The sequence below is a fragment of the Lissotriton helveticus genome, chromosome 3_1, assembly GCF_964261635.1.
Source record: "Lissotriton helveticus chromosome 3_1, aLisHel1.1, whole genome shotgun sequence".
Taxonomy (NCBI): Eukaryota; Metazoa; Chordata; class Amphibia; order Caudata; family Salamandridae; genus Lissotriton; species Lissotriton helveticus.
In genome coordinates, this window is record NC_136061.1 from 374,599,075 (window position 1) to 374,621,211 (window position 22,137).

A 22,137-nucleotide genomic window follows, 5' to 3' on the forward strand; every position below is an offset into this window, starting at 1 on the left:
ATATGCAGACACACACACAAGCACACACATGTGCACACACACAGATATGCACACACAAGCATAAACGCATGTGCACACAGATAAGCACACACATACATATACACATGTGCACACGCACACACACATACATACACATGTGCACACAAAGATATGCAGCCACACACAAGCACACACATACATACACGTGCGAGCGCACATAGATATGCACACACACAAGTACACATATATACATACACATGTGCACACACACATACACAAGCACACACATGTGCATGCACACACAATTATGCACACACACAAGCACATATACATACCCGTGCACACGCCCAGATAGATATGCAGATGCACACATATATTACCTATTGCCACTGCAGGTACTCTTTACCAGAGCACCTATTTGCTTCTGAGAAGTGCCAGTGCTCTCCAATCAAAAGTATTACGCCGGTCTTGAGAAATGCTGGTACTCTCCCTCTCAAAGTTAACAAGCACCGGCATAGCCAATAGGTCTCGCCATTGGGACATTACAAGTGTTTATCCATGCAACACTTGATGTTGCGCGAAGGATATTGTTTTGGATAACTAAACACTTATAAGGTCCTAAAGTCGAGACCTATTGGCTATGTCAATGCTTGTTAAAGCTGTACTTAGACCGGCACCTTTCCAAAAGTTTGGATATCTGCATAAATTCTTCCTTTGCTTAAGAAACCCAATAGGAATACTCCTGACCCAAAAAGCTATAGACCAATCTCCAGGCTGCCATTTCCGGGTAAATTGTTGGGAAAAGAAATTAATTCTCATTTATGTACTATCCTGGATAATAATCAGCTGCTGGAACATTCCAAATATGGGTTTTGCAAAGGGCACTCTACTGAATCTGCTCTTAGTGTAGCCACAGAGATGGTTAAGGCCACAGCTGATAGTAGGGACAATGCTACCCTCATCCTTTGACCTGACTGTGATCTTTGACACAGTCAATCATTACCTTCTCAGAGACACTGGTGCTATTGTCACCATGGTGACTGAGCTAGAGGTGTCCTCAGAACAATGCCTGGCTGGTGAGACAAGTACAGTCCTCAATGCTGATAGTCGGTCTAAGGGAGATCCCATGGTGATGGTATGCTTAGAATGGGTCACTGGCCACAAGAGATTAGTGGTATATATTGTAATTCCTGTACAGTGTATGCCAGGCAATGGTGTGGAGTCCACAACATGTGCAGCAATGCTGGGTATGCATGAATGGGTGTATGAAAAAAGGTACAGCTTTTTTAAAACAATTAAAAAAAATAGAAAAGAAATTGTCTAACTAGAGACAATTTTGAATTCCTCTGTGGAATCACTTATCAACCAAGTGGTACAGCAAATGTCAAGTCTTGTATCCCACGGCAGCACCGCCAATCTAGGTAGCTCTTTATGTGGTATATCAAGAATCTGATATGCCATGTAAATAGTCCAGGGGTTCATTATGAGTGGACAGGGGCTTCCTATGCAATCCTAAAGTGCTCTATTAGGGGGTCGTGTCGTGGAGCAGCCTTAGGCTTAACAGAGAGGAGTGCAAGGCATTTCGCAAATACACACAATGCCAATAAATGAAATTTATAAATATATCAGTATCTTTATATATGTTTTAGACATCAGAGAAAAATCGTTCAGGTATGTACGTTTTTAAATATAAATTCTTATCACCTTAAAAAGTGGACACTTTGTGCAAGTTCTCAGTTACGCAATGCTATCTTATGGAAGAAAGAACAAGTTCAGCAAACAGGTAGAGCACATGGACTTACAAGACAATCTCCAAGAGTTAAGGTGAATGGTGGGCAAGGTCCAAGACAGCACCAGCAGTACACCACCAGCGGCATGGGTGCAAAACAGCCTCGGGAGACCAATGTATTTCAATGGAGATCGGTCACTGCGGAAAGAAGCTACAGGCTCTGGCCAGGAGGCTAGTCGGGCTGAACCAGCAAGTGGGCTCAGGCCTTGCGATGCTCAATAACAAGGGAGGTGGGGGGCGGCGACATGTCTCTTCTCTAAGGCTCAGGGGCGACGGGTGAAGGGGTGCCCTTAGGAATTGGGTTTTTCCTTACCAGAGCAGTTGCGGTTGAGTGGGCCTGAGTGCAGAGGCTGCGGGCATCGTCAGGGAGTCCAGGAGGGGTGAACCCACGATGGACTCAATCTTTGGGGGTCTGGGGGAACTTCTTGACACCGGTGGCCCACTACAACTCAGACCGAAGGCAACGGGTGCAGTGGTGGCTTCAGGTGTCAGGTTTTGGTGGTTCCAGTGGCCTCAGTCTTTTCTTTTGGGTTTTCTTCAGAACAGGTCCACTGTTCACAGGAGGTCTGGAGTCTTTTTTTAGGGCAGGCAATCCTCTCGGGTTTCTGGTGTCAACAGCTGCAGTAGGAGTCAACTTTGGTGCAGTTTTTGACGAGGTATGCAGACAGGCAAGCAGGGTTGGTACCAGGTTAGCTGCTTCTTCTCTCCTTTCTGATTTTGAGGCTCTTTAGTGTCCTCTCTCTTAGGTCAACAGGATCTGCTTCTCTTGTCCCAGGGGCTCCCATAAATACTACATTTGGGGAGTGTAAGGTAGTCGCCAATGGACTATTGATCATTGGGGTCACTACTCCCCCTACAAGACTACTTCCTGTGGGAAGTTGGCATTACCCTGTCCCAGAATTCCCAAGTATGCCATCGCAAAGATGGCTACTTTTGAAAAGCCAGGTCCACCTCACAGTAGCCCACCTTTGGGGTGGTACTTGCCTGGAGGTGGCACGCTTTCCTGACTAGCTAATTTTCCCACCTGTCTAGGTGCCAAGGGGGCTCTGGAAAGGGGGGGGGGTCCCTCTTCTTTGAGGGGAGCCAGATTTGCATACAAAAGGCGGTAGCTTCTTTAAAGTTGGCCGGCCCAAGGAGAATAATCAGCATGTCATTCTGTGAGAGTGGGTGTTACACACTCTTCCAGTGCAGGCTTTAGTTCTGGGTCTCTTGAGTGCAAAGGCTCACAACATAGGAGGTCAGAACAGCGTCAAGAGTGGCAGGCTGTCAGAAACCAGTCAGCAATGACACCAGAGGCTGGCAGGTTATCAGGGGGGACCTCTAGGATGCCCTCTGGGTGCGTGTATTGGTAAATCTAACATTGGTATCAGTGTGGGTTTAACAATAGGAGATGTTTGATACCAAACAACCCTATTTTCATTGAGGCCATCATGTAGCTCGGGTACTCGTTTTCACTAGTGTGCAGCACATGTTCTTAAATGGCTTCCCTGTCCACTTGCGGTAATAAGCAAGAATAGCACAGGGGCTATCTGCTGATGCAGGTATGCCCTCAGATGCAATATTCAGCACCCTGCCTTAGGGCTGTCAGGCCTGCTATAGGGGTAACTTACAACTATTACATGTAGTGTTAGGGACATGGCACACAGGGATGTGTGACATGTCACGTTTACACTTTTGTCTGCCCCAAGACATGCAGCCTGTGATAACAGTCCTGCATGGGCTTGGTCGGGGTCCCTTAGGGTGGCACAATTCATGCTGCTTCCCTTAGGGGTCCTCTTTAGTACCTCAGGCCCTAGGCAGCAGGGGTACTAGTAACTAGAGACTTAGAGGGTGCGTAAAGTTTTGCCAATTGGGGGAAGAGCTCTGGCACTGGTTAGCAGGAACCAAGGGCACTTTCAGTCGAAATCGCGTCATTTAACAGACAAAAAGTGGGGGTGAGCATGTCAAAAATAGGCACTTTCCTACACCTGCATTTAGTCAACAGGCAAAATGAAAAGCACCTGCTAGCACAATAACTACATATGCATGCACAGTTTGATCTTAAGCACTCCGAGTATTCCTCTCAAATCATTCCAAAGCTATTTAGATCATGAAACTTATGCTCTGCAGCGAAAGAGAAACTCCACAAAAGAAAAGTACATAGAAGACAAAATCATGCTTTTTTGTCAAATATGTACCTGTGCTCTGGGTCACTGTATATGTAATCCTGCCCATTCCTAATATTCATGGAGCCTCAGTAGTCAGCCACCATCCACTGCTTTAGTATTTGCTCAGCACCCTATTGCACCTATGAAGTCTTTGTTCATTCTGATAGTATTTCTCACTTTTCCCTTTCTCACCTCAGGATCCTTCTCACACCACTTATAGGCAATTGTTGCCCACAGCCATGCCCCAACAGACAACTGCCATTTTGTAAGTACCTACCATTTGAAGATTCACAATTCTTGGGACACTGACCTGGGTTTGCCTCGAGGCTGATATCCAAGCAGGAATTTTCCTGGTAGATCTTTGCAGGCTGACACATAGTAAGGAATGAATGTTGGTTTCTCCTTTTTGGTCTTCATCAGGAATTCTTCTAGTTTCTGATGGCACAAAGAAAATGTCAGCAGCTGCCATTCAGCACAGTGAGATTCTTTGGACAATGGAAAAGCGTACTGAAGTATCGAAATAGCTCAGATTTGTTATTAACTACTTTCTTACTTACTATAGGTTTAATTCAAATCAATTTTTAAAATATGGTTCATCATTACAACATGAGTGTACTATTAAATCTTATCATCATAGTTGGGCTGGCAAATTGACTCCTACAAGAAGAGTTGCACACACAGGTATGTTTATGACTGCTGGATCAAGCCAACTGGCCACTGGAAAATCCAAGGATGAATTAGAAGCCTCGCAGTAGTGACTCGACCAATGTAACAGTTGTTTGTCCCCGAAGAAATGATTGTGGAAAAATTAATTATTGTAAACAAAACAAAGTCGAGTACCAGGTAGATTTGCATCATCTTAAGGAGTTTTTATAATACATTCATGTATAGAAAGCTCCAAAGAAAAAGCATTAAAGCTTTTGTGGACACTTCTTTTGCCTAAATTACAAAATACTGGGATAGCCTGATGAAAAGTAACTTTATCATGTTTCTATTGGGCCTACTGATTAACATGGACCTTTTATTTCCTGTGCTACCTACTCATCCTTGAGGAGCTCTGATGAATTTACTACTAAACCTCTACTGAACTAACAATACACTGTAGAGATATCAAACAATACGTACCATGTTTGGTTTCCCAAACTATTACCATTACTGTGGTTGCAATATTTAACCAACACCCTTTTCTAATTTAGGAAGATGTCTTCTCTGTAAATTGCACAACAGAAGGCTTTATAAATCTGGTTATGGTTCATGTCCATCCCACATCAACCTTCCTCTAAAATGGCCTTTGACATACAGGAGGCCCTTCTGTCAAAAGTGCCATCTTCCTTTTTGTCCACGTATGCTAAAAGTCAGGAAAATTCAATACGCCCAGCCAATGCAGATCTAGTCACAAAACAATTGCTAAAGATCCTGAAGTATTGCCCCTGTGACGAGAATCAGTATAAGGCAATGAACCAGTTTAGGGAGCCTTAATTTACTTTGACGTACTGTAGTTCACACAAAAGGCCCAATAAATATTCCTTTTCTACCTAATTGGAAACCTGGATAATAACGAAACTGGTTTGTACAAAATAAAGAGCAGTAAATGCAGCTTTCCTCCCAACATTTACATTTTTTCCCAACACAGCTATGCGTTCTGGCATTCAATCATTGCAACTATTTTCACTGGTGTAGGCGTGTTCTGCACTATTTCTCTATCCCCATTTACACACATAGGCAATTTAATTTCACCTTTACTTAATATAGCTCACAATACGCCCATACAAAGGTACCTCCGGAATATACAGGATCGTCAATCTTTTTCAACTCAATTCTAAATTCTAAAGTAAGAGTTACTTACCTTTGGTAAGGAATATGCTACTTACCAGTATGCATCTGTTCTTGGCATGTAGGCTGCTGATATTCACATCTTATGCATAGATCGCCGCCTAGTGTTGGGTCCGGATGATTGCACATTGTTGTCCTGGAAGAGTCTTCGAAGTATCACGAGATAGGTGGCTCCTCCCCTGGACTACAGTGCGCATGGGCATCCTCTCCATCCTCAGATTGTTTTTCGCCATTGTGGCAGGGATGGAGTATGATACAGTAAGTGATGTCCATGCTAGAGATTAATTGTGAGTGCTACAGCTGCGACAGGCACCGGGGAGGAGGGAGGGCGATGTGAATATCAGCAGCCCTACATGCCAAGAACAGATGCATACTGGTAAGTAGCATATTCCGTTCGAGGCATGTGGGCTGCTGAATTCACATCTTATGCATAGAATGTACAGCAGTCCCCTCTTAGCGGCGGTTGCCCGTGCCAGCTGCAGCAGTCTGAAAAAGAGTCTTGAGTACAGCCTGCCCTACAGCTGCCTGCTGTTTGGAGTGTACATCTACGCAGTAGTGTTTGGTAAATGTATGTATGGTAGTCCATGTGGCTGCCTTACATATGTCTTCTAGAGGAATGTTTCCTAAGAAAGCCATGGATGCCCCTAACTTGCGTGTTGAATGCGCTCTTGGGGGAACTGTTAATGTGCGTTTAGCTTTTTGATAACAAATTTATATGGCCTGTCCAGATGGAAGGGAGTTACCACCTTAGGCAGAAAAGCAGCCCTGGTCCTAAGTACCATTCTCTCAGCATGAATGGTCAGGAATGGTCAGGAATGGGGGTTTCGAACTAAGAGCTTGAAGCTCACTTACCCTCCTTGCCGAGGTAATTGCTACAAGAAAAACAGTCTTAAAAGACAGAAGTCTCATGGGACACTTGTGTAAGGGTTCAAAGTTTGAACCCATTAAGTAGGTTAAGACAAGATTCAAGTCCCATTGAGGCACAATAAATGCAGTTGGAGGGAATTTGTTGGTAAGACCTTTTATAAAACGTAATACAATAGGTGACTTAAATAAAGACGGCTGGTCTGGCAAACAAAGGAATGCCGACAAGGCCGATAAATAACCTTTTACAGTCGCCACAGCAAAACCCTGCTGGGCCAAAGAAAGAGCAAACTGAAGTATGTCGGACAAACAAGCTCTCAAGGGGTCAATAGATTTCTCTCCACACCAGGAAACAAATATGGACCACCTATAGGAATAGATTGACTTGGTGGAAAGATGCCTGGCCGAAAGAATTACATCCACCACATCAGAAGGGAGAGAAAAAGAATTCAGGTTGCCCCGTTCAATCTCCCAGGCATGAAGGTGTAAGGTCTGGAGGTGGGGGTGTAGAACCTGCCCCTCCATCTGAGAGAGGAGATCTGCCCTTAGAGGGAGACGGAGCGGCGGGCACGAGGATAGGTGGAAAAGATCTGTGTACCACACCCTTCTTGGCCAATCCGGGGCGACCAGTATAACTTGGGCCCGGTCTTGGCGAATCTTCCTCAGAACCCGAGGGATCAAGGGTATGGGAGGAATCGCGTAAAGGAGTTGTGAGCCCCAACATAACTGAAACGCGTCCCCCAAGGCTCCTTGCAACGGATACTGGAGACTGCAGAATGACAGGCAGTGAGCATTCTCGCGAGTGGCGAACAGGTCCACCCGAGGAGTCCCCCACATCCGAAAGATGTCGTGAACTACTCCTGGGTGAAGCCTCCACTCGTGATCGGCAGAGAACTGCCGACTGAGACTGTCTGCACGAACGTTCAGAACTCCGGCCAGATGATTTGCCATCAGACAAATCCGATGGTCCTGAACCCAGGACCAGAGGCGCAGAGCCTCCTTGCAGAGACACTGCGACCCTACTCCTCCCTGCTTGTTGACGTACCACATCGCGGTCGTGTTGTCCGTCAGGACTTGCACTGACTGACCGCGAAGGGAAGGGAGGAAGGCCTTGAGTGCCAAACGTATCGCCCGCAATTCTAGAAGGTTGATGTGAAGCAACCTTTCCTCTGGAGACCAAAGACCTTTGACCTCCAGATCCCCCAGATGAGCACCCCACCCTAGAGTGGATGCATCCGATATCACCGTGGCCACCGATGGAGGCAGTTGGAAAGGCTTCCCTTGAGACAGATTGCCTTCCACGCTCCACCAAGATAGATCCGCCGCAGTTTCTCTGGAGATCTTCACAGACTCCCTGAGATCTCCGTTGTGCTGATACCACTGCCTGCGGAGGCACCACTGGAGTGCCCTCATGTGCCAGCGTGCATGGTTGACCAACAGAATGCATGAAGCCATCAGACCGAGCAGGCGAAGAACCTTCAGGACTGGAACGACCGCTCCATTGAAAAATAAAGGAATCATCTCCTGTATGTCGCGAATCCTTTGAGGAGGAGGGAATGCGCGACACATAGTAGTGTCCAGTACCGCACCTATGAACAGGTTGCGCTGGGAGGGCACCAGGTGAGACTTGGGTACATTTATCGAAAAACCCAACCTGTGTAACAACTGAGTTGTCCCTTGCAGATGATGGAGTACCTTCTCCGGCGACTCCGCTTTGATCAGCCAGTCGTCTAGATACGGGAACACATGAATCCCCGATCTCCTGAGATGAGTTGCCACCACTGCCATCACCTTGGTGAAGACTCGAGGTGCAGTAGTAAGACCAAACGGAAGGACCACAAACTGGTAGTGCTGTGACCCAACCGTGAAACGGAGATACTTTCTGTGCGACTTCAAGATGGGAATATGAAAATACGCATCCTGCAAGTCGATCGACACCATCCAGTCTTCTTCCAGCAGCGCTTGAAGAACCTGTGCAAGAGTGAGCATTTTGAACTTTTCCTGCTTCAGGTAAAGGTTCAAAACCCTGAGGTCCAGGATTGGCCGAAGCCTGCCATCTTTCTTGGGGATCAGGAAATACCGGGAGTAGCACCCCTGACCCCTTTCCTGCTCTGGAACCACCTCTATCGCACCTTTTCGGAACAGTGCCAGGACTTCTTCCTGCAGGAGAAGCAGGTGGTCTTCCGAACAATAACCCTGGCAAGGAGGGTAATTGGGAGGGAATTCCTGGAAAGGAAGTGCATACCCATTCTCTACAAGATTGAGAACCCAAAGATCCGATGTTATTAATTCCCAATCTTGTAGAAAATGTGTAAGCCGACCCCCCACTGGGCCCACATGATCCGGAATGGCGGATCTAGGGCTGCTTTGCTGCGTTGGTCGGGGGTTGGGAAGGAGAGGAGGAGGAGGAGGAGGAAGCTTGACGACCTCTAGGGCGAGATCTTTGTCTGCCCCTGTACGACTTGTACAGTGTATTCTGCTGCTGTTGAGGCTGCTGCTGGGATGATCTGTAAGATCGAAAGGAAGATCGGCCAAACCCTCTGAAACGTCTTCCGGTAGTACCTCTGGACTGAAGACCCAAAGATTTTGCAGTGGCTCTACTGTCCTTAAAACGCTCCAAGGCATTATCAGCCTTCTTGCCAAATAAGCCTGAACCATCGAAAGGCAAGTCCATCAAGACAGACTGGACGTCTGCAGAGAACTCTGATGATTCGAGCCAGGCAGCCCTCCTGGTGGCCACGGAGGAGCCCATGATCCTTGCCACCGAGTCTGCGGTGTCCAGACCACTCTGGATGACCTGCCTCGCAGCTGCTTGAGTGTCCGAAACCACTTCTTGAAAATCCTTCCTGTCATTCTCAGGAACCTTCGGAATCAACTGCTTGACAGAGTCCATCAAAGCATGGATATACCTTCCCATCAGGCACGTAGCATTGGTTGATTTTAATGCTATACTGGCTGATGAGAAAATCTTTTTGGCACTTTGATCTTGCTTCCTGGATTCCTTATCCCCAGGAACCTGTGGAAACGCACCAGCAGATTTCTTTGAGCAGGCAGCCTGCACCACCAAACTCTCAGGCAGAGGATGCGTTGTTAAAAATGCAGGATCCTCCGGTGCAGCTCTATATCTCCTCGCCACTGTTCTAGAAACTGCAGGAGCAGATAAGGGTTTTTTCCAGACCTCATAGATAGGCTCAGACAAGGCCTCGTTGAAGGGCAACATAGGTTCAATCACAGATGAGGGTGAATGAAGCACCTCAGTCAAAATATTAGGTTTATAATCAGCAGTGGGTAGAGTAATGTTCAGTAAACTCGCTGCTTTTTTAATAACAGTGTGGTAAGGTACCACATCCTTTGATGGAACATTTGATACAGAAGCCAATTCCCATTCAGGCGATAGTTCAAGCCCACTGGCTTCACACAAATCCTCAAACGGATCCTCAGAATCCTGCAACTCTCCTTCTTCAGTATCTGAATACCCATATTTCTCTTCTTCCAGAAGTCTCTGGGCCTTTCTCCGAGATCTTTCTTTCACCACCGAAGCCAATGGATCCGGAATCGACTCCGACGGGGTCGGTGCCGGCGTCGAACCCGAAGTCGAACGGGGTCTATCCGCACGAGGTCGGGCAGAATCCTGCCTCGGAGTCGCAGGTATCGGCGTCGATGGGATCGGCGTCGATGGCACCGGCGTCGTGCGCTTCGGCGTCGACGACACCGGCGGTGTCGGAAAATGCCAATGCGGTGGTAGAGCCGGCATAAAAGGCATGAAGGGTGCAGGGGCATAAGCCTGAGGAACCCCTAAGTTAAAGGCCATAGGACCCGTGGAACCAACAGGTGCACCAGACGGGAACATTGCCCTGGAATAGACACCAAACATGGCGTTCAGGAACTGAGAAGGATCCTGACCTGGAGTCGGAAACTCAGGATATGGACCTCTGGGATGTTCCTGAGGAGGTGGAGTCGACACGACGTCGACTTCTTCTTCGGGTGCAGGAACCGGAGTCGACGAACCATCAGGTGCCGGAACCTCGGCTCCACCAGCCCCCTGCTCCTCACCTTCATCCTCCTGACCAGAAGGATTGGATACAATCAGAGAATGGACCGGTTCTTGAGGTTCGGGTGAACCCGGATACGAAGCCTCATGTTCCGACTCCGAAATCTCCACTTCTTTATTCATAAGCTTGACCTGGGACTTCGGTCTTGAGCCAGAGTCCTTCCCAGAGTGATGACGTGACTCATGGCTCCTCTTCCTGTGTTTCTTCTTCGAAGACTTTGAAGCGTGAGCCGAAGACGACTCCGAGCGTGACCTCGAACGAGACCTCGACCTCGACCGACGAGATCGAGACTTCGAAGATTTTTTAGTCTTCTTGCTCTTGAGTTTAGCCACGAGGAGTTTTGCCTCCCTCTCTCTCTCTCAAGGCTTTCGGAGTCATCTTCCTGCAACAAGAACAGTCCTCGACATCATGGTCTGAGCTTAAACACCAGACACAACATTCGTGAGGATCGGTGATAGACATAGTCTTGCCACATTCACCGCAGGCCTTAAATCCAGTTTTCTTCGACGACATCCCGAAGAGAATGAAGATAGACACAATAATACGAAAATAGTAACAAAGTTACTGTAAGCTACTACACGATCCCTGAAAACCGTTAGCGTCGACGACGCGGAAAAAAGGGAACTGATGTCATCACGCCGGCGTGGGCCTATTGTAGGCGTCGGTGACGTCAGGGGAGTCACGCGCGATGTCGTGCCTCTGTGACGTCCGGATCCACGTCGGCGCGAAGCTACAAAAGAATTTCCGAATGTTGCTGACGCAAGGGGGATATTCACAAGGTGAGGAATCCACACGGCAGATGTATCTATCAGAAAATCCATCTGGCTATACCTGATTTGGAAATGGGGTTGCCTTTGTGCTGTGGTGAAAAGGCAACAAACAGTTGTTTAGTCTTTCTGAAAAGCTTTGTTCTATCTATATAGTAGAGGAGAGCTCTTTTAACGTCAAGGGTATGTAGAGCTCGTTCTGCCACGGAATCTGGATCAGGGAAGAATACTGGCAGTTCTATAGCTTGATTGATGTGAAACTGGGACACCACTTTTGGCATACATTTAGGGTTAGTGCGCAGCACTACCCTATTAGCGTGAATTTGTATGAACGGCTCCTGAATAGTTAGGGCTTGCAGCTCACTAACTCTTCTGAGTGATGTAATTGCAACTAGGAAAGCCACTTTCCACGTTAGGAATTGTATCTCACAGGAGTGTAGCGGTTCAAAAGGTGGTCCCATTAGTCTGGTAAGAACCACGTTGAGGTTCCAGACAGGTGAAGGTGGGTGTCTCGGAGGAATGATTCGTTTGAGTCCCTCTACGAAAGCTTTAATAGCAGGTACCCTGAAGAGGGAAAGGTGTTGCCTGTTTTGGAGATAAGCTGCCACTGCAGCTAAATGGATACGAATGGAGCCGTCAGCTAGATTGCATCTGTGTAAATGTAAGAGGTAACCGATGATGTTCTGAGTAGATGCATCTAGCGGATTTATGTCATTATTTTTACAATAGATGACAAACCGTTTCCACTTCGCCGCATAGCATGCCCTGGTGGTAGGCCTTCTTGCCTCTTTGATAATATTCATACAGTCGTGAGGCAAGTTTAGGTAACCAAACTCTATGACCTCAGGAGCCAGATCGCAAGGTTCAAGTGTTCCGGATCGGGGTGCTGAATGTCGCCATGGCTCTGCGTTAAAAGGCTGGGTGTTAATCGCAGCCTTTGATGAGGAACCACGGAAAGTTCTAGGAACGTGGTGTACCATGGTTGCCTCGCCCATGTTGGAGCAACTAGGATCAGCGTCATTGAGTGTTGTCGCAGTTTGCGTGCCACTAGTGGTATGAGCGGGGCTGGGGGAAAAGCGTACGCAAACTTGCCTGACCAGTTCATCCATATCGCATTGCCCTGAGACTGCGGGTGTGGAAACCTGGCGGCGAAGCTTTGGCATTTTGCGCTTTCCCTTGTGGTGAACAGGTCTATTTCTGGGTGACCCCCACCGCTGGAAGTACGGCTGCAGCACTGAGGGATGTATCTCCCACTCATGCATCTGGTGGCTGTGTCTGCTGAGCAGGTCCGCCATCTGGTTGTCCTTGCCTGGGAGGTGTTCCGCCATGAGGAAGATGTTCCTCTGAATGGCCCACTTCCACATACTTTGCGCTAGATGAGACAACTGTGGAGAGTGTGTCCCTCCCTGCTTCTGTATGTAGTACATGGCAGTCATGTTGTCCGTCCGGACTAACACGACTTTGTTGCACAAGTGACACCACGATTCTAGAAGCCCGTCTCAAACAAGTACTCACCACCTTAGTACATCCCGATTAGTGTGGGTTATGCCCCATCGTAGTACAAGGCATTGCCTGCCACGCCAACACATGGCACTAGCCCACTGTCAACCCCTTCCACCATACATGGCTTTGTCTGATAGACACCGAGAAAGCCTTTGATACGCTGGATTGACAATATTTGGAAGCCGTGTTGGCCTGGGCAGGCTTAGCCCATACTTTAGAGCGCTTGTACGAGTGCTATACTCCAATCCGTCAGGCCAGAGTCTTGATCAATGGAGTATTCTCGGACGACTTCCCTGTACATCGAGTAATGACACAGGTCTGCCCCCTATCGCCCCCCCTCTTTTCACTGTAGCAATAGTACCGCTAGCTCGACTAATGAGACCCAATGCACAAGTCCAGGGATGGCGCTGAAACGCCTGCCACGAAGAGCATATCGTCCTCTACAGGGCTGACGTTCTTTTGTTCATAGAAGACCCCACTAGCACCGGTCCCCGTTGTCTTCGTATCTTGAAACTTTTAGGGGAATCGTCAGGTCTAAGACTCAACACAGCCAAATCAATTCTGGTGTCCCATCACATCTCTTGCGAATGTGTGGCACGACATTCTGATATCCCAATTAGACGCCTTAGTTTTCGCTACCTGGGGATCTGGGTGGCACTTCAACCCGGAGCTCACTTGGTCCCTCAGCCTTGCCTTTTTACTAAAAAAAAACAAGGAGGACCTCCGTAAATGGCAGCTCTCTCCTTGAACCCGCTAGGAAAAATTGATTTGTACAAGATGATACTCTCCCGATTCCTCTATGTACTGCAAAATCTGCCTCTCCATCTCCTGCACTACTAGTGTTATGCCTTAGACAAAATTACCACACCTTCCTCTGGGGTAACTCAAGACCGCGATGGCTCTGACCCACTGCCAAAAAGCCCCATATAATGGTGGGATGGGGATGACCACCTCTTCCTTTTTTATATTGCAACACGCCTCCTAGTGATTAATGATTGGTTTCTGGGGGATGGTTAGACCCGGCCTACCAGCTAGAATTGAGGAATTTGGAGTTCTCGCAGATCTAAGAGATGCTCTATGGGTCACCAGTCCCCCACACTATTCAAGCAGTGACTAGAGCAGTCCTCGTTGCGTGGCGCTCAGCGCTGCGCTACACCCGTTGGGATGCTAAATTCACACTTCAGACACCTTGGCGGCATGGTACATGGATGGGGGAAGTGACAGCGCTGGAGGGGTTCCTGAAGTGGGATCTTATTGGCATTACACAGACCAGTGATGTTTGGTCGGAGGGGTCAACTTGCAGGGTCTATACTCTCTCAACTCCATCCAATTTTATAAATACCTACAGCTCCGACATGCTATTAATCTACACATTCCGAGGATACTACCCTTCGAAAATTCAGCTCATTGTAAGCCAAGCTCCTTATGGGGGAACTGTGTGAAAGGGGAGGTGGGGGGGGGTGAAGGGTCCCAGATCTATAGGTCCCTCATCAAACCCCAACCACACTAGATCACCTGCGGTCTCGATAGGAGCGATGGTTGGGGCCCTTAGATGAGGAAGATAGGCGGGACGCCCTTTTGGCCCCCATGTGACCACTGTCTCAGCCAGGATAAGGGTAATCCATCTCTACAATCTCCACTGTACATATCTCACCCCGATCAGGCTGCAACGAGCGGGATAGCTCCAGACTCCAAGTGGTCCACGATGTACATAGATGCCCGCAGACCTTTATCACCAGACTTGATCTGGCTCAGTACTAATGAAACATTGGGCAGGCATAGTGATTGCATTAAGTGGGGTCTTGGGGTGGGAGGTCCCACTCACTCCTCGGGTACTGCTTCTGGGGGTGCTGGAAAGCATAGGAGGCTCCTGAGCTGATAAAGCATTTTTGGGCACAGCCACCATTGTGGCCAAACAAGATAGCGGCCAGGAGAAAGGGCCCTGCCCCCCTCACCTCCAATATCCTGGTGGTGCAGAGGGTTGGATTGGTGCATCACGCAACAAAAGCCAGAGTATGAGGGGCATCCAACCAAGTATGAGCGAGTATGGGGCAAATGGATGGGTCTTTTGGGATATTAAGCAATACAGTTGTGTAGTGATCTCCTCCTTTTGTTTAATGATTTTGATATACTGTCACTCAGAATGTGTTGCAAGGGCAGATCCCTCCACTTTTCACACAATATTTATGTAATGCAGTGCGTCTTCTTGTGCTATGAATTGTCCATAAGTTGAATATTAAAAAAAAAACCAACTAGGTGTCAAAATAATACAGAGAATGCAAATCTAAAATAGGTTCACACTGTAAAAATATGCTTGAGGGCCATACTTCAGCTGTAGAAATAAACTGAGACTCAAGAGTCCAAAGAGAACTTAAGTCACCCAAATGAGAGGCAATCAAGTTGTGAAGGACAGTATTCATCATTGCTGCAGATTAATAACCACATAAATTAAAATGTCTAAACCCACACTTACATTCTTCATAACTGTAGGAGGCTTGTAAGAAGCTGGCTCTATATATACTTTACCACAGTGAGGTATAGAGTGCACAGAGTCCAGTGAAACCCAAAAGGTAGGCAGAGGTAAAAGTATATAGAACCTTACTCTCTATTTGGGGTAGTGTAGTCGAGAAGTAAGGCAGTATCAGATGACAGTGTTAAGGTAACTCAAGGTTCAAACTTATACAAACTTACATACTACATAGGGCGTATTTATCACCAGAAAAAATTAACACGTATTTTGCCATCAATACCTCCGAGTGCCTGAGATGCCGTTCCCTAGGTGCTGACCTACTGCACATGCTATGGTCCTGTCCCTTGCTTTTACCTTACTGGCGCGCGATCACAGGCACACTTGCCAATGCACTAATGCTGAGGTGACTAACACATTGGAGCTCTGTATTCTGTGGTTTTCTAAAAGAACTAAGGCCAACAAAGTAAATTGTAAATTGATACTTGTATAGCGCACTACTCACCCGCAAGGGTCTCAAGGCGCTTGTACGAATACCGCTGTGGAACCCATCCTGGCTTTCCCTGTGAGGTGTCCACTCCTGGGCACCCCCAAGGTGGAGGCCAGGCATCCTTAGCGTTGTGGGGGCCGATGTGGAGATTAAGCAAGCTATTGCCCAGAGTTGCAGAGTGGGACTCCATGATTGGAATAGGCACCGAGGCGAGAATTATCAGGTCCGTGGAATTTTTGAGCCCAAGACCCGCCGAGGTGGGGAATTGAACCCTGGTCCCGGGCTAGATCTCTGCATCAGGGTCTGCCGCTCTAACCATTGAGCCACACTCAAAGAAAGTCAATCAATCAATCACAGCATTTATAAAGTGCACTACTCACCCGGTGGGTCTCAAGGCGCTGGGGGAGGGGAGGTCCGCTACTGTTCGAACAGCCAGGTCTTGAGCTGTTTCCTGAAGGCGAGGTGGTCCTGGGTCAGTCCGAGGTGGTTCGGGAGGGAGTTCCAGGTCTTGGCGGCCAGGTAGGAGAAGGACCTTCCTCCTGTGGTGGCTCTTCGGATGCGGGGGACGGCGGCGAGGGCGTGGCCGGTCGAGCGAAGTTGGCGTGTGGGAGCGTAGAAGTTAAGGCGGCTGTTGAGGTATCCTGGGCCTTGGTTGTGTAGGGACTTGTGTGCGTGGGTGAGGAGACGGAAGGTGATTCTCTTGTTGACCGGAAGCCAGTGCAGATCTTTCAGGTGTCCGGAGATGTGACTGCGACGGGGGATGTCCAGGATGAGTTGTGCTGAGGCGTTCTGGATCCGCTGGAGTCTCTTCTGGAGTTTGGCGGTGGTTCCGGCGTAGAGGGAGTTGCCGTAGTCCAGGCGGCTGGTGACGAGGGCCTGGGTGACCGTCTTCCTGGTCTCGGTGGGGATCCATCGAAAGATCTTACGTAGCATGCGCAGGATGTTGAAGCATGACGAGGAGACGGCGTTGACTTGTCTGGTCATGGAGAGGGAGGAGTCCAGGATGAAGCCCAGGTTGCGTGCGTGGTCTGTTGGTTTGGGTGCGCTGCCTAGGGCGGGGGGCCACCAGGAGTCGTCCCAGGCGGAGGGTGAGGATCCCAGGATGAGAACTTCCGTCTTGTCTGAGTTCAGTTTCAGGCGGCTGGTCGTCATCCATTCGGCTACGTCTTTCATCCCTTCGTGTAGGTTGGCTCTGGCGGTGGCGGGGTCGTTGGTGAGGGAGAGGATCAGCTGGGTGTCGTCGGCGTAGGAGATGATGTTGAGGTTGTGTTGGCGTGCGAGGGGGTTCATGTAGACGCTGAAGAGGGTTGGGCTGAGCGAGGAGCCTTGAGGAACGCCGCAGATGTCTTCGGTGGCTTCTGAAGTGAACGGGGGGAGGCGGACTCTCTGTGTCCTTCCGGCGAGGAACGAGATGATCCATTCCAGTGCCTTCTCCTGGATTCCGACGTTGCTGAGGCGCTGAGCTAGGGTACGGTGGCAGACAGTGTCGAAGGCCGCGGAGAGGTCTAGGAGGATGAGGGCCGCTGTTTCTCCGTTGTCGAGCAGGGCTCGGATGTCATCGGTAGCTGCGATCAGGGCGGTCTCGGTGCTGTGGTTGGCCCGGAAGCCAGACTGCGAGATGTCGAGGGATCCGTTCGTCTCGAGGAAGGCGGCCAGCTACTTGTTGACGGTCTTCTTGATGACTTTTGCAGGAAACGGGAGCAGCGAAATGGGGCGGTAGTTCTTGAGGTCGGAGGGGTCGGCTGATGGCTTCTTGAGTAGAGCGCTGAGTTCGGCGTGCTTCCAGCTCTCCGGGAAGGTAGCGGTGTCAAAGGAGGTGTTGATGATGTCCCGCAGGTGGGGTGCGATGACGGCGTCGGCCTTGTTGAAGACGTGGTGAGGGCAGGGGTCGGTCGGAGACCTGGAGTGGATGGAGTTCATCGTGCGGATGGTGTCTTCGGTGCTGATCGGGGTCCAGGCGCAGAGGGTGGTGGTGGGGGGGCGATGGTTCAGTCGTGGTGTGCGTCGGTTGGGAGCTGAAGCTGTTGTGTATGTCCGTGATCTTGTTGTGGAAGTAGGAGGCGAGGGAGTTGCAGAGGTCTTGCGAAGGGGTGATGTCGTTGTTTCCGGCGTTGGGGTTGGAGAGCTCTTTGACGATGTTGAAGAGTTCCTTGCTGTTGTGGGCGTTGTTGTCCAGTCGTTCCTTGAATGCAGTTTTCTTGGAGGCGTGGATCAGTTGGTGGTGTTTTCAGGTGGCGAGCTTGAGGGCAGTCATGTTGTTCGGTGTTGGGTCTCTGCGCCAGGCTTTCTCGAGGGCTCGGCAGTAAGTAAGAAAGTAAGTTCCAGATTTCGCGACCTGGGCCTAATAACAGCGAAGCGACTTATGACTAAGCGTTGGAAGCATAAGGATTCTCCAGAAGTAGAACACTGGGTCAGGTCCCTCGAAGTCTGGGCGCAGGCAGAGGGTACCACGTTGCTTAGGGAAGAAACGGCAGGTCTGCTCAAGACCCTTATACGCACTGCTACTGCTCTACGGGAGCCTCCCGCACGGTAGGCATGACCAAACGTCCTGTAGACTACAGGGAGGAAGAGGATGTGCTGTACCTAGGTAACACCTTAATCACGACTGCTATGATTGGTGTAGGCCTCGCAATCCTCACATGACATTACACAAAAATGGCTTTGAGATATGACACCCTAGCATTTCTGTGAACTGCATGACACAAGAGAATAGTGGCCCACATTTCTTGATTGCATGTTGTTCTAGCTGTCACCATGCACAGATGGCACATCGCACATTAGATATATATCCTCTCAGTTTTTTGATGTCTCTTTGTTTTGACATTGTTTTGTTTTTATAAGACATGGTTGTCTGTTATGAAAAAAAAGATATCTAACAAGAAAAATTAGCATTTGCATGTAAAGTGATTACTGACATCTGTAAAGCTGCAACATGGCCCACACCACACACATTCCCTAAGCATTATTGTGTAGATTTGTTACCCAGACAACAAGCAAATGTGGGCCAAGCAGTACTTAAAACGCTGTTTCAGACAACTTAATTAGTTACAGGATAGCCACCTCTTAGGGGAGGCTGCTGTATAGTTTAGGCATAAGCATGTGATCTACAGCTCACATGCCTCGGGAAATGAATATGCTACTTACTAGTATGCATCTGTTCTTGGCATGTAGGGCTGCTGACATTCATATCTATAGCATAGATCGCCGCCTAGTGTTGGGTCCGGATGATTGCACATTGTTGTCCTGGAAGAGTCTTCGAAGTATCACGAGATAGGTGGCTCCTCCCCTGGACTACAGTGCGCACGGGCATTGACTCCATCCCCAGATTGTTTTTAGCCATTGTGGCAAAGATGGAGTGTAACAGTGTGAGCGATGGCCGTGCTAAGAGAAAGTGTAAATTCTGCAGCCGCTACAGGCGCCGGGGAGGAGGGCGGGCGATGTGAATGTCAGCAGCCCTACATGCCAAGAACAGATGCATACTGGTAAGTAGCATATTCAGTTCGAGGCATGTGGGCTGCTGAATTCATATCTATAGCATAGAATATATAGCAGTCCTTCCATTAGCGGCGGCCGCCTGTGCCAGCTGCAGACGTCTGAAATTATTTTTTTAGAACAGCCTGCCCTACAGCTGCCTGCTGCTTGGAGTGCACATCTACACAGTAGTGTTTAGTAAATGTGTGTGGGGTAGACCATGTGGCTGCTCTACAAATGTCTTCCAAAGGGATATTTCCGAGGAAAGCCATGGAGGCCCCCAACTTACGGGTGGAGTGGGCTCTAGGGGGGACCGTTAAAGTGCGCTTAGCCTTTTGATAGCAAATTTGAATACACTTAACGATCCACCTGGCTATACCTGCTTTGGAAATGGGGTTGCCTTTGTGTTGGGCAGAAAAGGCAACAAAGAGTTGTTTCGTCTTCCTAAAATCCTTGGTCCTATCAATGTAGTACATCAAAGCTCGTTTGACGTCCAGAGTGTGGAGCATTCTTTCAGCCACCATCTCTGGATTTTGGAAGAACACGGGCAGTTCAATAGTTTGATTGACATGGAACTGTGAAACCACCTTAGGAAGAAATTTAGGGTTAGTGCGCAGCACCACCCGGTTGGAGTGAATCTGTATGAAAGGTTCTTGTACCGTGAGCGCCTGGAGCTCACTAACACGTCGCAGTGACGTAATGGCTATTAGGAAAGCTACTTTCCATGTTAGGAATTGAAACTCGCACGAGTGTAGAGGCTCATAAGGTGGACCCATCAGTCGGGTAAGTACCACATTAAGATTCCACTCAGGAGCAGGAGGGGTCCTGGGAGGAATGACACGCTTGAGCCCTTCTAGAAAAGCTTTAATGGCAGGTACTCGGAAGAGGGAGAGATGCTGCCGGTTTTGGAGATAAGCAGCAATGGCGGATAAATGTATCCGAATGGAAGCATATGCCAGATTGCATTTGTAAAGATGCAACAGATAACAAATGATGTTGTGCGTGGACGCGTCAAGCGGGTTAATGTTGTGGTCCACGCAATAAATGACAAACCGCTTCCATTTTGCTGCGTAGCATGCTCTGGTGGTGGGCTTTCTTGCCTCCCGTATGATATCCATGCAGTCAGGAGGCAAGTTGAGGTAGCCAAACTCTAAGACCTCAGGAGCCAGATCGCCAGGTTGAGCTGTTGCGGATCTGGGTGCTGAATGTCGCCATGGCTCTGCGTCAAAAGTCTGGGTGTGAGGTGCAGCCTTTGATGCGGTACCACGGAAAGTTCTAGAAACGTGGTGTACCATGGTTGGCGGGCCCACGTTGGAGCAACCAGGATGAGCGTCATCGAGTGTTGTTTTAGCTTTCGTGCCACCAGCGGTATTAGAGGTGCTGGGGGAAAAGCGTACGCAAATTAGCCTGACCAGTTCATCCATATCGCATTGCCCTGCGACTGTGGGTGCGGGAACCTGGCGGCAAAGCTTTGGCATTTTGCGTTTTCCTTTGTGGCAAACAGGTCTATCTCTGGATGACCCCACTGCTGGAAGTACGGGTGGAGCACTGATGGATGTATCTCCCACTCGTGCATCTGGTGGCTGTACCTGCTGAGCAGATCCGCCATCTGATTGTCCTTGCCTGGGAGGTGTTCCGCCATGAGGAAGATGTTCCTCTGAATGGCCCACTTCCACATGCTCCGAGCCAGATGAGACAACTGTGGAGAGTGTGTACCTCCCTGCTTTTGAATGTAGTACATGGCTGTCATGTTGTCCGTCCGGATCAACACGACTTTGTTGCACAGATGTACCTTGAATGCCTTCATCGCCAGGAAGATCGCCATCAGCTCTAAGTGGTTGATGTGCATCTTCCTTTGCTGTATTGTCCATAGTCCTTGCACTGTGTAGTGGAGCACATGAGCTCCCCAACCCTGTAGAGAAGCGTCCGTCGTTAGGATGACCTGTGGAACAGGCTCTTGGAACGGTCGGCAATTGCAAAGGTTGTGTGGATTCCACCAATGCAGAGAGGTGTATGCCCGACTGGTCACCAACACTAGGTCTTTCAACTGTCCGTGAGCCTGATTCCACTGACGTGCCAAGCACTCTTGAAGCGGACGCATATGTAGTCTCGCATGCTGGACTATGAAGATGCAGGAGGCCATCATGCCTATCAACTGCATGCACACTCGTGCTGGAAGCGAGTGTTGCAGTTTGAATTTTTGCATCAGCGACTGAATGCTGTTGATCCTCACAGAATTTGGCTGAGCTGTGGCTGGATGAGTATCTATTGTCGCGCCCAGATACTGCCGCACATGGGCTGGCTGAAGGTGCGACTTTGGATAATTTAGCGAGAAACCCAGATCGTGAAGAAGGTGAATGGTGTGGGACATGTTGGCAGCGCACTGCTGGGCTGACTTTGCTTGGACAAGCCAGTCGTCCAGATAAGGGTAGACGTGAACGTTTTGTCTCCTGAGGTGCGCTGCCACTGTCGCCAGGCATTTTGTGAACACCCTGGGCGCTGTGGTCACTCCGAAAGGGAGGACCTTGAATTGGTAATGCTGATTCTGAAGGGTGAATCTGAGGTATTTTCTGTGTGACGGATGTAGTGGAATGTGAAAATATGCATCTTTTAGATCTAATGTTGCGAGGAAATCCCCTTGATTGAGCAACGGGAGAACCTGCTGCAGCGTGAGCATATGAAAGTGTTCCGAGAGAATGTACTGGTTGAGGGGCCTGAGGTCCAGAATGGGTCACAGGGACCCGTCTTTCTTTGGGATCAAGAAGTACAGGGAGT

At 48.9% G+C, this 22,137-nt stretch overlaps 1 protein-coding gene across 1 annotated transcript in view; it reads right to left on the bottom strand.

Annotated features, from left to right (window-relative positions):
- The window catches only part of SUPT6H (SPT6 homolog, histone chaperone and transcription elongation factor), a 1,180,384-nt gene that overhangs the window by 153,194 nt on the left and 1,005,053 nt on the right, over window positions 1-22,137 (bottom strand). Inside the window, exon 32 of the mRNA XM_078680107.1 lies at window positions 4,226-4,350. Coding sequence (XP_078536233.1) covers window positions 4,226-4,350 — 125 coding nt within the window. The remainder of the gene's footprint in view (window positions 1-4,225; window positions 4,351-22,137) is intronic.